General features: G+C 51.0%; 1 protein-coding gene across 8 annotated transcripts in view; it reads right to left on the bottom strand.

The window, feature by feature from the left end:
- B3GNTL1 (UDP-GlcNAc:betaGal beta-1,3-N-acetylglucosaminyltransferase like 1) overlaps nt 1-16,566 on the bottom strand; it is a 66,372-nt gene that overhangs the window by 31,229 nt on the left and 18,577 nt on the right. For 7 of the 8 annotated variants that reach the window (XR_011234921.1, XM_069483073.1, XM_069483072.1 and 4 more), the window contains 2 exons: nt 9,271-9,336; nt 5,906-6,001 (listed from right to left, as the gene is read on the bottom strand). Coding sequence is in view for 7 of the 8 variants with exons in the window: in XM_069483073.1 (XP_069339174.1) it covers nt 5,906-6,001; nt 9,271-9,336 (162 nt within the window). In the remaining variant the exon portion in view is untranslated. The remainder of the gene's footprint in view (nt 1-5,905; nt 6,002-9,270; nt 9,337-16,566) is intronic. The other variant, XM_069483071.1, reaches the window with a different exon arrangement.

The following is a 16,566-nucleotide window of genomic DNA, read 5'->3' on the forward strand; positions in this document are numbered from 1 at the left end:
TTAAATCTGCCCACCTTCTGTGCTGTGCTTCTGTGTTGCTTAGGGCACACAAAAGTATGCTCTGGGCCAGGCATGTGGGCTCACGCCTGTAATCCCAGCACTCTGGGAGGCCGAGGCTGGAGGATCACTCAAGGTCCAGAGTTAGAGACTAGCTTGAGCAAGAGCGAGGTCCTGTCTCTACTAAAAATAGAAAAAATTAGCTGGGTGTGGTGGCGCCTAAAGTCCCAGCCACTCAGGAGGCTGAGGCAGGAGGAACACTTGAGCCCAGGAGGCTGCAGAGAGGTATGACGATGCCATTGCACTCTAGCCAGGGGAACAGAGCGAGACCCCTTCTCAAAAAACAAAACAAACAGAGAAACAAACAAAAAAACCCCCCAAAACAAAACTATAATGCATTCACTCAAATATAGACCACAAATTTCAGGGAAACCATCCTGATGATCAAACGGCAACACCGTTGAGTAGCTTCTTATCCTACCACACTCATAACTGTTTTCAAACTGGTCGGCAACTTCACTGGCTTTTTCAGACAAATGCAGCTTTAATTTATTAAAAGCTCCTGGAATTTCATCAGCCTGAAGGAACGCCAACACAAACAAATGATGCATTTTTAAACTGAAGATTTTGTCACTGCCATATCATGTGGCCAATCCACTCATCTGAATTTTCTGCCAAAAGCAATGGAAAAAACAAACTTTATCACAGTAACAACTTCAAATTCACTTTCAGAGCCCTTGACCACACCTAATTCCAAATCTGTCATTATAGTTTGGGAATTCAATTAGATATAAGGGATTTTAGACTTTAGGGATTTTGATAAATAGAGATTTTGATCTTTAGGGATTTCAACATTTGGAACTATGGCATTTGGACTGTGTCTCAGGACTACGATGGTACCAGCTGAAGCCCTGACCCCTGTTTGATGGTATTTGGAGACGGGGCCTTTGGGAGGGAATTAGGTTTAGATGAGGTCATGAGGGTGGGGCCCTTACTGTGGGCTTAGTGTCTTTGTTGGAAGAGACACCGAGAGCTTCCTCCCTCTCCGTCTCCACCACACGAGGGCAGCAAGAAGCGGCCATCGGGGAGCCAGGAAGAGGCCCCCCCAGAAAGCAAACCCTGCTAGACCTTGACTTTGGACTTTCCAGCTTCCAGAACTGTGAAAAAATACGTTTCTGTTGTTTAAGCCACCCAGTCCACGGGACTTTGTTACGGCAGTCCGAGCTAATTAAGATAACCACCCAGACCGTATACCAAGATTAATTAAAAAAAAAAAAAAAAAAGATTATAGACCTACATGTAAAACCCAAAACTATACAAGTTTTAGAAGAAAAAACAGGAGAAAACCCTTGTGAACTTGACTAACCAAAGATTTCTTAGACACAACACCAAAAGCACAATCCAGAAAAGGAAAACTGATAAAGTGGTTCCGTCAAAATTTAAAACTTCTACTCATTGTTAAAAGAACAAAAAGACAAGACGCAGACTCAGAAAAGATACCTGCAAAAGCCTGTATCTGGTGAAGGACTTGTGTCCAAAACATATAAACAACTCCCCAAATTCAACAGGAAGAATGCAAGCAACTCAACAAAGTAATGGGCAAAGGATTTGAACAGACACTTTATCAAAGAAGATATACGGATGGCAAATAAGCCCGTGAAAAGATGCTCAACATTACTGGTTGTTAGAGAAATGCAAATTAAAACCACAAGGAAATGCTACTGTACACCTGTTAGATTAACCGGACAAGACCAGTCACGTCTGGTGCAGGCAGGGAGGCCGGACCTGGACTCCCACACACTGCTCCAGAATGCAAAACGGTGCAACCAATTTGGAAAATACTTAAAAAGTTAAACATTTTCTTAAAAATTTAAAAATATACCTGCTACATGAACCAGCCCTTTCGTTGCTATTTTCCCAAGAGAAGAGGCTGAACATGTGCACGTTCTCATGTATGTACAGAGGCCTGCACACGAGTGTTCACTGCAGCTTTATGTGTCATAGCTGAGAACTGGAACTCAAATGCTCAACAGTCAAATGGCTAAACAAATTGTTAAACATCCACATGACAGAACACAGCTGAGCCCTGAACAACGCGGGGGCTGGCGTACCAATCCCCCTCACAGTTAAAAGTCTGAGTATAACTTTTAGCTCCCTAAAAACTTAACTAAGAGCTTACTGTTGCCTGGAAGCCTTATCAATAACATCAACAGTCAGCACATATTTTGTATATTGTAAGTATCCTATGCTGCATCCTTGCAACACAGCACGCCAGACGAAAGACAATGTCATTAAGAAAGTCACAGGGAAGAGAAAACACGTCTATGGCCCTGTGCTGTGCATGTCGACACTGCATGTTTACATCATCTATTTGCAAGATGAATCCTGAGACGGGGCAGCCACAGCTGCAGACTCGATCTACAGTCGTCACCGAGCAACGCAACTGTCCTCTGGCGTCACGGGCTTCTCTCTGCTTCCCGGGAGCACTTCCAGCATCCGTGCTGGCCCTCCCTGCGGGTCCCCTGGTGCTACTCAGGGTTACGGCATAGCACTGAACACAACGGACACGCCTGAGAACTGAGACCCCTTTGTACTGTGACGAGCAATTTACTGGAGAGACGGTGTGTGGGGACGGTTAGCGTCACGTCACATGGAGTCCTGAAGTGAATCCTCGAGACGCTGGAGCTCACTGCGGTGGCACCGGAAGGCGGCTGTGGAATGGTGACTGCAGCACAGCGTGTGCCTGTTTCACGCAGCTAGGACTTAACACGCATCCTCACGTCTGTTCTCGTTTCTCTCAACTGAGAACGGTGCCACGGACAGTCTGTGCGTAAGTTTTAACTTTTTATAATAAATTTGTATATATTTTATGGTAATAAGTGATAAAATAGACTAACATCTACATATATTTTATGCATTCAGGACATACCTAACTTCTTCTTAACTTTAAATATTTCTGGGCTACTCAGTTCGTCCATGAGTTTTTCAAATTTTTGTAAACTTCTCCATGAATAAAAACGTTTTTTTGTAGTTCTCTTAAGTTTCAAGTTCCCAGGCCAGTCAGACTTGCTGACCAGAACTTTGTAACTTTCTGTCTCACTGGCCCATTCTCTTGTGAGTTTTTCCCCCAGAAATGGCACAGCCTTTGCAGCCTCAAGGGCACTACCAGGAGTCACCCCCCGTGTCCACCGGCTGGAAGACGCAGTAGGGACACTGCACCACAGACTGTGGCCAAGGACCTGCTGAGTGGCCCGCTGCCCACACCCACCTGCGCACAAGACCACAGCAAGGACCAACATGCACGCCCAGCCCATTATATCACTAAAATCTCACCCTGGGAAGGACTCGCTCGCCATCTTTTTATCACACGTGTATGTGCTGGCGTGATCTCTCATCGCACTCGAGTGCCCTGCACTCTGCCCGAAACATGAAGTGATGCCCACTCATTTCATACATTATTCACTTCACCTCTAGAAAAACCCCTGACCCCACCGGTCAGGGAGGTGGATTTGAGGCCGTCCTCTCACCTCCGGGTTGACGTCCTCCTCGAGAAATCTCTTTTCTTCCCTGACAATCCTCCTTGTCTCAGTAACGGGCTTTCCGTGCGGCAGGCAGCACAGGGTACCCTCCTGAGGGTTCTTTAATTTTGCTATAAATCTCCAAAACAATTTTCCAATATATTTATTGAAAAAAATCGACATATAAAAGGACCGTGAGGTTCAAACCCGTGTGGTTCAAAGGTCAACAGTGCCATTCGGTAATAAAAACAAAGGACTATTGTGAACAGATGACACAGATGGATCCCAAGGCAGTTATGTGGACTAGAAGCATCCAGACCAAAAAGTGTCTTCCGAATGACCCCATGGACACGAAATTCCTCTGCAGGGAGGGAGTGGGTCAGTGGCTGCTTGGCGTCGGGGGAGGGGGAGCCGTAAGGAAACCTGGGGCCTTGAGTGTGTTCATTATCCTGATCGCGGTGAGTGGTTCACCGGACACACACGTCAGCACTGATCAAACTGTGCATCTGAAATAGACGCTATTTATCACATGTCAGTCACACATCAATAAAGCTCTTTAAAAACAGATGACAGATGAACAAATAACTAGAAATCCCACAAAGTCCCTAGATCTAAGTATGAATTTACAGGAAATTTAGGGACAGACGGATTTGTTAAACGAGATCAGGGAGATGCAGTCAGCAAAAGTCTCACTGTTGAAAGCATTCATGGCCAAATTACCCAACATCCCCAACAAAGTATGTCAAGGAAAAAAGAGGAGGATGATGAGGGAACCTATAAAGACATTAACCAGCAACTGCATTGCCTGCGCCTCCCACAAAGAAAACAAGGAGAGAGAGGGGAGGGGGGAGACCTTTCACCAATCGGGACGTCCCAGGACGGGGACTTTGGCATCTTCACAGCCAACGTAGTGTCCTTTCTGGTGCGAGACTCCACTCACACAAACCCCCGGAAAACGGGGAACAGCCCGCCGCGATGGGACCAGGTGATCCGCACACAGACACGTGACTGGAAGGACCCGGTGCTGAGTTTTGAGCAACACACTATTTCTTTGTGATTTTTTATATTGCTTGAATTTCCTTATGGAACAGTCAAGCATGACGTTTACAAATACGATAAAGTCATTTTAAAATTCTTAGTGAATGCAGCTATGTAACTGATAAAGGAACATTCATTTATTTTTATTAAAAACATCAAAAGAAAAACCAAATATTCCGCAGGCTCGAAACCTGAGGCCCCAGGAGAGACTCTGAACCTACGCCGGGCGCTGGCTGCCGGGGCCTCCCGTGAAAACCGCTCCTGGTGTCAAGGCTCCGATCGCCGCCCGCGGCCGTCCTGACCCACCGGCCGGCTCCCTGCGCTCTGCCCCGGCCTGGCGCGGCCACCAGGAAAGCGGCCGCGGTCCCCGAGTGTCCTATTCTAGGTGTTTTCGTGAGTGGACTGAAAAGTGCTTCCCTACGGTCACAGGTCAGGGCCTAACAGCCAAACACGTGACCGGGAAGCCACAGCCGAACACGTGGCCAGCAGCACACGTGACCAGCAGGCCACAGCGGACCGCCCTGCGCTGGCCGGTCGCGGCGCAGACACGACAGGCTCCGCCCTCAGAACGGGCCGCCCACTCCAGCCCCCCCCCAGGCACGTCACTGCGGGGCCGCCCACTCCAGCCCCCCCCAGGCACATCACTGCGGGGCCGCCCACTCCAGCCCCCCCCAGGCACGTCACTGCGGGGCCGCCCACTCCAGCCCCCCCCAGGCACGTCACTGCGGGGCCGCCCACTCCAGCCCCCCCAGGCACGTCACTGCGGGGCCGCCCACTCCAGCCCCCCCCCAGGCACGTCACTGCGGGGCCGCCTACTCCAGCCCCCCCCCAAGGCACGTCACTGCGTCACTGCGGGGCCGCCCACTCCAGCCCCCCCCAGGCACGTCACTGCGGGGCCGCCCACTCTAGCCCCCCCCAGGCACGTCACTGCGGGGCCGCCCACTCTAGCCCCCCCCAGGCACGTCACTGCGGGGCCGCCCTGCTGCCCACGCTGCGCTGCGTGTCGGCCCTTGCTCCGTGGAACACGTGAGGGACACGCACGTGGAGACTCTGACATGCGCTGCGGGGTTTCTGAGCGCTCCGTCCCGCACCCCTAGGCAACGCGGCTTCCGGTCAGACCGGAAACCCGCACCGTCGGGCGGCGACAAGGCTGGCACGGTGTTCCTGGGGCTGCCAGCACCTCACACCGTCCGACCACGGCAACTGAGCCTGAGGACACAGACCGCGCCCGCCGCGACGTCCAAGCGGCAAAGGCGACAGACACGAGGCGGGAAGACGCCCCGGAGAGAACCTGAACCCCCCCCACCCCGTCCCACGGCGCAGACAGGACAGAGGAGGCCGCACAGCCGCACCTGGGTCAGAAGCTGGTCGGGCGTCAGCCGGTTGATCCAACGCGTGTACCGGCCGGTGGACTCGGGGGGGTCCCTTCGCACCCGGCAGCCGATGATCTGCGAGAGCCAACGACAGGCAGGACATGAGAGGCCAGGTGAGCAGGTGCACACACACCTGTTTATAGACACCCCACCTACTCCGAGCACGCAGCTCCGGAGAGGAACCCACCGCGACCCGACCCGTGGAATCTGGGTCGGGTTGGGCACAACTCCTGGAGTCCAAGGGGAGGAAGAGGAAGGGAAAAGGAGGGAGGGGAGGGAGGGGGAGGGAAGGAGGAGGGGAGCACCCCCATCCCGGGGTGGGCGAGGCTGGTGAGTTTGTACCTACAGGGGAGCACCTGCCCTCCCTCCTGCACAACTTATGAAAACTGTCATCAGGGGTTTTGCCTTCCTAAATAAATGGGTGGTTTTTTTTTTTTTTGGAAATGGCCTTAAAAAATGAGCAAGTACGAGTGTGCACTCAGCATTCAGTTCATTCTTTCAAAACAAACTATACAATATAATTGACATAACCACCAACCAGCAACTGCAAATTAAGACTTTTGTAGGTCACGATTTAGAAACAAATCCAGCCACACAATGACAGCCTTGGTAGAGCTGACTTTGTCTCAGTGCAACAAAGCTATTCTGGCCTCCGTGGTTTCCATGCAGAGGAGTCTCCGGGCAGGAGAAATGGCCGGAATGTTCCGTGCGTCTGTGTGGTGGGAGGACAACGTAGCTCCAGAGAGCGTTTCTCTCCGGAATGTTGGGACAGAAAGTCTAGAGAGAATTTCATCAGATGGTTTTGAAGTTCTATAACCTAGAACTTTAAAAAAACTATAAAAATGCAAATAAAGGTTCTTTTATTAAGAATTTAAGACAAACTGACACAGTTTGCATTTTTTCCGAATTCCTGAGTGTCCTAAATATCTCCGTTCATTTGAGCCTGCACCGTGGAGAACCGCCAAGAGCAACTTCGTTCACGAAGCCAACACTCTCCTTTTTTCAGCATGGAAATGAAAACACTTGCAAATGCCTCATTCTCTAAAATGTCAACATTCATCACAAAATTCCAGTGCATACCTGGAACCTGTCACCTTGGCCGTGTGAAACCCATGCGAGTGACACGGTGGGAGTGACCGGCTGGTGACACAGACACACACGTGCCCCCCACGGCACGGGAAAGGCTCTGGGGGCATCGTGCACCTGTAAGAACAGGCCGACGCATTTCTGATACCTCGTCACTCCCTCACTTCCATAAGCAGCATTCCACACCTCCCAGAGCCAGTGACAGAAATTTCTGGAAACCCAGTCTCTGCATTTTCTTACATAAACTGTACACAGATATCCATCCTGGAGGACTTTTTCCCCATTTTTTTCCCTCTTTCCAACAGAGGCACCAGACCAAAAAGTACAGTTTGTGCATGCACCTCTCTCCGCACCAGACAGGAATCCCACCGGCACCCTGGAGGCCAGGGCAGGACCCCGACGGCAGCCAATGGCCTTGGGTGCCAGGACAGCACACGCCACGCCCACATGCAGACGTTTGCTGACACCTTCCCCAGATAGCGGGGCCAAGAAATGAAACATCCCAGGAGAGTAAACTTTTAAAACCAACTTCTGGAGTCTGTGGGAACCAACGCCTACGGATACACACCTTTACGAGTACCTGTGGTTCCTAAACTTTGCTGTGTCTTGACCTTACTGAGAATCTGGTGCGAGACCCTCTCCCGCCCACTGAAACGTGAGCCCCACAGAAGCCCCCACAGCCACCATGGGGCCACCGAGCCTCCCGGGGCCCTGCACACTGTGACACAGGCAGCACGTGGACCCCTCTGCTCCTGAGGTTGCCTGTGTCTCTGTTTCCTGTCTGTGTTCGCACCCTTGACACACCTGAGATGCCCACCTGAGACGCACAACCCAAGACACTCACCACCTGAGACACACAACCTGAGACACACACCTCAGACACACAACCTGAGACACACACCTGACACACAACTTGAGACACACACCTCAGACACACAACCTGAGACACACACCTCAGACACACAGCCTGAGACACACACCTCAGACACACAGCCTGAGACACACACCTGACACACAACTTGAGACACACAACCTGAGACACCCACCTGAGACACCCCCCCCCACACACAGCTGGCGACATCCTCTGCAGCCCCTGCAGCCTCGGCCTTCCCGCGGCTCCCTCCCCCGCACACGGCCAACCTCCCCAGACAATCCAGTCCGGGATGAGCTTCCTCACAGCAAACCGGAAGTGAGGCGTCACCTCCTCACAGGTGACGACCACGACCTGAGGGAGGAGCGTGACCCATGTTCTAGGAGGTTTGTGTGTTTGGGGCCTGGGAAGCTGGAGGAAGAAAAAGGTGCTAAATTCTTAAAAGCAGAAAATAATTAGGTTGAATTCAGAGCGCCCAAAATACAGCCTATTGGAAGAGAAACGAATCGTCCTGGACGAGAAGCCCTTCATACTCCTGGAGAAACTCCACCTCAAGGAAGTGCGTCCCGCCAGCTATTTTTGTGGGAAGCCACCCAGCGAGCTCGCCAGGCGTCTGGTCTACGGGCAGCCGGGCCCCTGATGCTGCGTGGGACCAACCTGCCGTGACAGGACCAAGCCATGACCAGACCTGCCGTGATCAACCTGCTGTGAGGGACTGAGCCATGACCAGACTGCACACGCGGACACCAGGCTCTGCCCGGAGGCGTGGCCGGGGCCTGTCCCAGGGTGAGCAGTGGCCACACCTGTGTGGAGACCCCGGCGCTGGGCTGGGTCACGGGTTTGTCCGTGTCTGGAACTAGGGATCAGCAGCGCAATTCAAAGGCTTCTTCTGAAACTTTGGGGGAGTCCTGAACTGGCAGGAGCCGCGGGCTGGTTGGTGCCGGCCCAGGGCTGAGCTCCCACCTGCGGGGCAGGGACGGGGGGCTGTTGAGGAAACGCCCACCCGCCAGCTCTGGGAGGAGCCGTGATGCTAGTCTGAAGATGAGAACCGTAATGTGAGGTTATCTAAATGAGAAAAAGAATTTTTTAAAACTACTGACACACTACAGCTCTCAGTCTGTTTTCATGTCTAAGGCACTCTATTTCGAAAATGCCGATTAAAAACACAAACCCCTCCGTGCCCATCTGCATGAACAAGTGCTACGCAAAACGAGAAGCACGTCTTCCTCCCACCCAAGTGCTAGAGACAAACGACCACAGGTCTCTCTCTGTGACGTGGCCGCCTTCCCACGGACTGATTCTTCCGCCCTAAGGAAAAGTCTTCATTGAAACCCACCGTGGCAACTTCCATCAACAGGTGACAACACGGGGTGGGGTGAGGACTTACGCTCGTCGGGTGCTGGACGGCAGCTTCGTGTTGCAGCCTCACCCGCTGAGACATCATCACGTCGTCCTGCGGCGAAGAGCACATTTTAGGCTCACAGAAAGCAACTTCCACACGCAAGTGAGACAAGACAGACGGCCCAACAGCAGAACTGGCGAGAGCTTGCGCAGGCCCGGGAGGCAAGAAGGGAAATAAAACACCCTGACGGCCCGTGGGAGCCACCGAGGGCAGAGCAAGGTCCTCCCCCCTCTGGCTGCACCGTTGTCGGGGAGACGTCTGCACCACCCTGAAGAGCTGAAGCTGCACCCCGAGACCCGGGAATCTCACTGCACGGTAGGAAGATTCACATGCGTGCGGGAAAAGCGTGCACAGCCGCACGGCGCCAACGTGGACACAACTGCGCGGCCACAAACACCACGTGGATGAAGACACCTGCACGTCATCACTTTCAGGGACCTCACGGCTGTGAAACTAAACCGCAGCTGCTCACAACATAAACCAATTTCACAGACCTGACGTTAAGTGAAAGGAGCAAAAGACACACAGCACCACTCCATTTATTCAAATTCAAAATCAAGCAAAATTAACCATTTTATTAAAAAATGCACACATAATGCAAACCATGAAGAAAAGCAAGAACAGCGTCACCCTGAGGGCAACACGGTGGCCCTGTGCCGGGGCGGTGGGGGAGCACAGGCAGGACGGGGCCACCCAGCTGTCGGCCTCGGGGCTTTCTAGACCGACTAGAAGCTACACACACACCTGCTTCCTAACTAGTCTGTAAAGTGTGTATTTGTTTGTACATTTTACATGGGTATATCTCATCTCACTATAAAAAGATGTTTTAAGTGGAAGGAAAACAAGGATTTTAGTATTTTGTTTAAAGGTGCAGATGTACCCAACGAAACTAAAAATAACATCATCGGGAGCATATTTATCTTTAAGTTGAGCAATAAAATGAACTAAAACACCTATATTTTTGTCTCTTAGTTCAGAAAAATGGCTTTATGAACATTCTGATCATCCAATGACCCCTGAATAAAGTGAGCTGTGAGAGGAGCCCAGTAGGGCCATGAGAGGAGGGGGAGGGGCTGGGAGGAGCAGGAAGGAGGAGGGAAAGGAAGGGAGGAGGAAAGGAGGAGGAAGGAGAGGGAGGAGGAGGGAAAGGGAGGGAGGAAGAAGAGAGGAGGAGGAGGGAAGGGGAGGAGGAAGAAAGGAGGAGGAAGGAGAGGGAGGAGGAGGGAAGGGGAGGGAGGAGGAAGAGAGGAGGAGGAGGGAAGGGGAGGAGGAGGGGAGAGGAGGAAGGAAGAGGGAAAAGGGGGAAGAAAGAGGAGAGGGAGGAGGAGGAGGGAGGGAAGGGGGAGAGAGGAAGAAGGGGAGGAGGGAGCAGGAGGAGAGAGGAGGACGGTAGAGGAAGAGGAGAGCTAAAAGCCAGCATGTGGCCTTAATGGCTATTCCACAGCTGAGCACGTCCTGCCCGCTGACGCCATGCCCTCCTGGGACCTGGGCCAGGCAGCCGGAGCAGAGCGCCTGGCTGGTGAGATGCCCGGCCCACCTGAGGGGCAAGTCCCCACCTGCCCCCAGACACAGGTGACTCAAATCTCTGACCTCTCGTCCAGGCCCGGCTGAACCTCCCTTGGGGAAGGGGCATCACACGCACCTTCTAGAACTAGGGCCAGCTCAGTACCTGCACTTGGTTGGCCCTCAAAAATATTTGTGGAACATGGAGAACGTTATGTTATGTGAAACTAGCCGGGCACAGAAAGCCAGTACCGCCGGTTCTCACTCATACGTCGGAGGTGAAAAGTTGATCTCGTGGAGTGAGGAGTGGAACGGTGGTCACCGAGGGCTGGGACGGTGGTGGGGGAGGAAGGGAGGGTTCCAGGGCACAGAAATGGTCAGGGGGGGTGAGATCCAGCATTCGACAGCACAACAGGGCCGCTGTAGTTAACAGTTGGTTGTATATTTCAATAGCTTGAAGATCTGGAATGTTCCCAACATAAAGAAAGGACAGATGTTGGATGTGACGTCCCAGTTATCCAGATGTGATCATGACACGCTGAATGCTGTATCGAAATATCACAGGTTCCACACAAACATGCACAGCTATTATATATCCATAAAAATTGTTTAACTATCTTAGAAAAAACAAATGGATTTTCAATTCACTGCACCACGTACAAAACACTCACATATACTCTTTTTTGACCCTTATCAGAGACAGAGCAGCCGACACTGTCCCCATTTGGGGTGTGGAAGGGCTGTCACTCACCCAAGTCCCAGCCTTTGCACGTCACGGCTACAATCCCACCCCACCGCGCCGGCCGCACGGCCCTCCCCGCAGCGTGGCTTCCACCGAGAGCCTCCCTTCACTGCCAGGGCAGCGCGGCACCGGCCGGCTCGCCGAGTTCCCTGGTCCCACCGTGCTCCCCACCGCCCTGGAGCCTTCAGGCTTCCGCACCAGCGGCTTTCCTGGCCCAGCGTGCAGGCAGCAGAACACGGGACTCCTCAGTCTCCAAACTCACTCGAGCCAACCCCTCCTGATCAATCACTTTGTACATATCTCCGCATATCCCCTGTGGGTTCTGTTCCTCTGGGGAACTCAGATTAACCGAGATCCCAGTTTCACAGTTCAAGGCTCTACGCAGGAAGCAAAAGTGCTCAGAATTCCCCAGCTCTCGAGAAGCCCAGGAACACGCAAATACGATTTCCCACCATTTCTTCTGCTGGAATCATCTCCCCTGCTGGCTGTTCGAATAAAGTCAACATCTGCAAGTATGAAGCGAATACTAAACACATTAACATACTGACCAAAAAGCTGAGAAATTCAAGGATGAATGCAGTGAGCAAACATTCAAGCCAAAAAATGAACAGCAAAGCAGGTACTCAAACTACCCAGAATGTACAGTGACTCTGTCGATTATAAATAAGCTCCTTGTTCTCCAAGACCGTGTTGAAAGAGGAAAAAACTTGCTGAAAGATGGGAGAATGAAAAGGTCTTTATTGACATGAAAAGCGATGGGACATTTTAATAACAAGCCCAGATGTGTCCTGCTAGGGGGCTGTGGTCCCACCGCCTCCACCAGAGCCCCCAGGTCCCCTCAGGCCCCCCAGGGAGGGGCCTGCTCAGGTCAAGGTCAAGGTCCACGGTGCTCATGGTGCCAAATACCAGGACCTGACTTCAGCAAACGTCAGCTGGTGTTTGAACTGCCAAGGAGAGGAGCCAAAAGGACGGAGACAGAAGGTTATTAAGCATGAACTGCAAAAGCAAACTGCATTCCAAGTACCACCCCCAGGTGTATCTGGAGATGGTCTTCTCTTACAACGTGAGGCTGGGTTCAAAAACCTCATTATTTGTCTGCCCTAACGTGTGCAGAATTCCCAGACTGGCTAAAATTCCACAATGACAACCAGTGAAGAAACGTTCTTGGCAGGCCAGGGAAAATAATTTTGATGTGTTATAAAAATAACATTAATTCAGAGTGAAACATTGTTTCCTTTCTGACTAAAGATCCTGGGTGGGAAAAGGCTGATCTAGTCAAGGATTTCAGAGTTAAAAGAAACCTGGAGCTCTGAGTTCAGGAGCTTCTGAGTGAGGCACCCAGTGCTGGGGAACGGCCCTGTGCCGGGGGCGGGTGGGGGGTGGGGACACTGTGAGCAGAGGAGGTAGAGGAGGGATTTTTACGCTCCACCAGCACAGCATCCAGCCCTCTACCGGAGGGGTGGGAGGCTGGTGGGGCTGGAAGTTCAAGCCCCTGCGCGAGGTCTGGGCTGTCAGGTGCCCACGCGGCCTGCCTGATGCTGTCCGGGGGTCTCCTCCTGAGACAAAACACACTCCCACCACCCGGGAAATGCACTTAGGAGCTCTGTGTCAGGAACTGGGGGCAGAGACCAGATACTAATACACACTTACTACATCACAATGTCACACACACATCACCCCATCTTCTCTCAGAAGCAAACAAGCTCCAGGGACGTCATCTGCCCACGACTGGTGACAAGCTGGAGCACGGGTCCAACCCAGGTCAAAACGCCGCCAAACTCCACCCGCAGAAGTGACCGGCAAACGAATGTCCTGCAACAGAGCAGTCGCCCCCCTCCCACAGATGTGGGGGGCAACACTGACAGTGGGGACATGGAACAGAAGGAATGGCCCGGAAAAAAACGGCAAAAATATTTTCTGTCTCTTTAAAACATCCCCCCTCCTTTTTGCCCCACTGGTGGGGATGGGGGTAGAGGAATGGCCTTTGTCCTTTGGGCTGCAGGAGCTAGGTCAAGGGGACCGTCCAGGCAGAGGTCACCGCAGGGAAGGGACTGAGACGGGACGCTCAGAGGCATCGAGTGCAGCTGGACAGCAGCTGCCTGACGCCGAGTGGCCTCCCCTTAAACGCTCTGTTTCTGCTCGTGATCGGGAACACTGGTACTTTTAGACGGGAGCCTGTTAATTCCCTCGTTTGCTGGCAAATTAATAAATCTCTCATTCCTTTTCCCCAACCACTTGTCCTTGTTCCTCTGGTGTGGCCTTGAGGACAGGTGCCAAGCTCTCAGTGACATCCTGCTCTGGCCGAGTGAGAAAGTCACAGAAACTATATTAAAGCAACAAAGAGAGTTAACAAGACAGCAGGGAGCTGCTGGGCCGGACCTCGGAGGAGGTTTGAGCCTAGTGAGGACACAGCCTGTCTGCGCGAGGCCCCTGCTGATCAGAAGGAACAGCTGGTTCTCAGGCCTGGACACGCGGTTTCATAACCGTGCAAGGCTGGGGCTGCTTGAGGCTGTTCAACGTGCACGTGATCTCTAGCTCAGGCCACAAGGGCCACCTCCTCCAGCCAACAGAGGACGAGAGACGTGGCCTAGCAGGGACCTCCGGCCTCAAACATGGATTGCGGCATTCCAGGACCGTGGTTCTCCCAGGTGCCTGGAGAAGCGAAGCAAAGTCTTCCCTGAGGAAATGGACTTTCCTCTGTGAACTAAAATAAAGCCGTAAGCCCCCCCAGACGACCGAATGGACCTCTCTTGGCCAAAGGGACCCCCAAAAACAAAAATTAAAGCTGAGTTGCAGCCGTGAGGAGAAGGGAGGTCAGGCAGGCCTAGTTACACCGTCGCTTTTGGAGTTACTGTTTGTAACAATAAGATACAAAGTCATTAACACGCTTAAGGGCCGGGCGCGGTGGCTCACGCCTGTAATCCTAGCACTCTGGGAGGCCGAGGTGGGCGGATCGTTTGAGCTCAGGAGTTCGAGACCAGCCTGAGCAAGAGCGAGACCCCACCTCTACTAAAAATAGAAAGAAATTATATGGACAGCTAAAAATATATATAGAAAAAAATTAGCCGGGCATGGTGGCGCATGCCTGTAGTCCCAGCTACTCGGGAGGCTGAGACAGGAGGATCGCTTGAGCTCAGGAGTTTGAGGTTGCTGTGAGCTAGGCTGACGCCACGGCACTCACTCTAGCCTGGGCAACAGAGTGAGACTCTGTCTCAAAAAAAAAAAAAAAAAAAAAAAAAAAAACACGCTTAAGGCCACATGAGACAGAGGCTAAACCACACCTGCAGGTCACCAATTTACTTAACACGTCACTCGAGTCTCGGTGTATGTCCAGGGCGTGTGTCTGGCCATTCATCTCCGATTCACAGACTTCCTTCACTTAAACATGCCCAGCCTTTAGACAGAGCTTCATTTCTTTAACCAACTGCAAGTCAAAGAATCTTCAAACCCCAGGTGGAGACATCCTGCCTTTTCGGGCTGGACCAATACATGCCTCCATGTTCTGATTGTGACTCCACATGTAATTCCTGTCTCCCTGAGGTGTATAAAACCAAACTGTGACCCAGCCACGGCAAGACCACTTGCTCAAGGCATCTGGGGTGTGGCTCTCGGGCCGTGGTCACACATATTCAGCTCAGAATAAACCTCTTTAAATTATTTTACAAAGTTTGAGTTCTTTTCTGTCGACATATCCGAAGCCTCAAATTAACTCCACAGAGAACTGTTCAAATACAATGGCCAGTACACAAAGATAGCCAGGCATGTAAGTAAAAATAGACAAAACAGCAGACAATAAAAGCTTCAGATATTCAAATTATCAGATAAAAAATATTTTGAAAACCCACAAATTATATTTTAAAAACTTAAAAAGATACAAGACATGAGCCAGACATAAAGGACAAATATCGTCACATGCGGTATCTAGAATAGTCAAATTCTTAGAGACAGAATGTAGAACAGTGGCTGGGGGAGTTGGTGAGCCTGGTCGAGCTGCTCCTGAGAAGCAAAACTAAACCCTTCAGATTCCTACAACTTTTCATGTGCACTTTCCAGCACACAATTAAAGCTAAAGACACCTACACAAAGCCAAAACATGACCAAAAAAACCAGAAAAATAATGAAAAAGAAACAGACACACAGGGAACCAGATAATAGAGCTACTGGACACGGACTTTAACATCCTATAATTAATGCATCAGGGGATTAAAAGATTCTCTTACTTTAAAAAAAATCAGATGGACATTCCAGAAACAAAAAACAACAACAAATTAAGACCCTAACAGACGGGTTTGACGGTACATTAAACGCAACTGAAGAGGGAAGGAAAGGACTGGAGGGTGAAATGCAGACACAGAGGCTCAGAGGGCCCACGGCGGAAACACCGTGAGGGAGCTGCAGACAGGAGACCAAACGCACTGGAGCAGCCGCAGCAGTGAGACCGAGCGTGGGCAGGAAAAATATTTCAGGGGTGACGGGTGAGAACCTTACAAATTCAAAAAAAATTTGAGAGATTTAAAAACTACTACAAACCCCAAGCCAGATGAATTTCTACAAAGTTCTAAGGACAAACTCTGGCCAGGTGCACAGAGCAAAACTGCAGGGAGGCAGGGGGTGGTAAGGAGCCCAGGAGACAGGCCTTGCTAATTCCTTAGTGTCTGTATGTCACCAAAGTCAAGCTCAGAGTCACTCTGAAGTAGATTTGATAAGATGCCTATATCCCCAGAGCAACTATTAAGAAAATAAATTTTAAAAGTTAAAAATCAATAAATAATTAACAACCGTACACTAGCAAAATGGTAAGCATAAATCCAACCATATAAAAATATTATTAAATATGAATAAACTCAATACTCCAATCAATGGTAAAGGCTGTCAGACTAGATTAAAAACAAAAATAAAACAAGATCCACCTATAAGCTGTTTAAGAGACTCACTTCACATTCATATACATGAATAGGTTGAAAGTAAAAGGAAAGAAAAGGATATACCACGCAAAATTATAATCATATATACTAACACCAGATAAAACAGACCTT

The sequence above is a fragment of the Eulemur rufifrons genome, chromosome 9, assembly GCF_041146395.1.
Source record: "Eulemur rufifrons isolate Redbay chromosome 9, OSU_ERuf_1, whole genome shotgun sequence".
Classification (NCBI taxonomy): domain Eukaryota; kingdom Metazoa; phylum Chordata; class Mammalia; order Primates; family Lemuridae; genus Eulemur; species Eulemur rufifrons.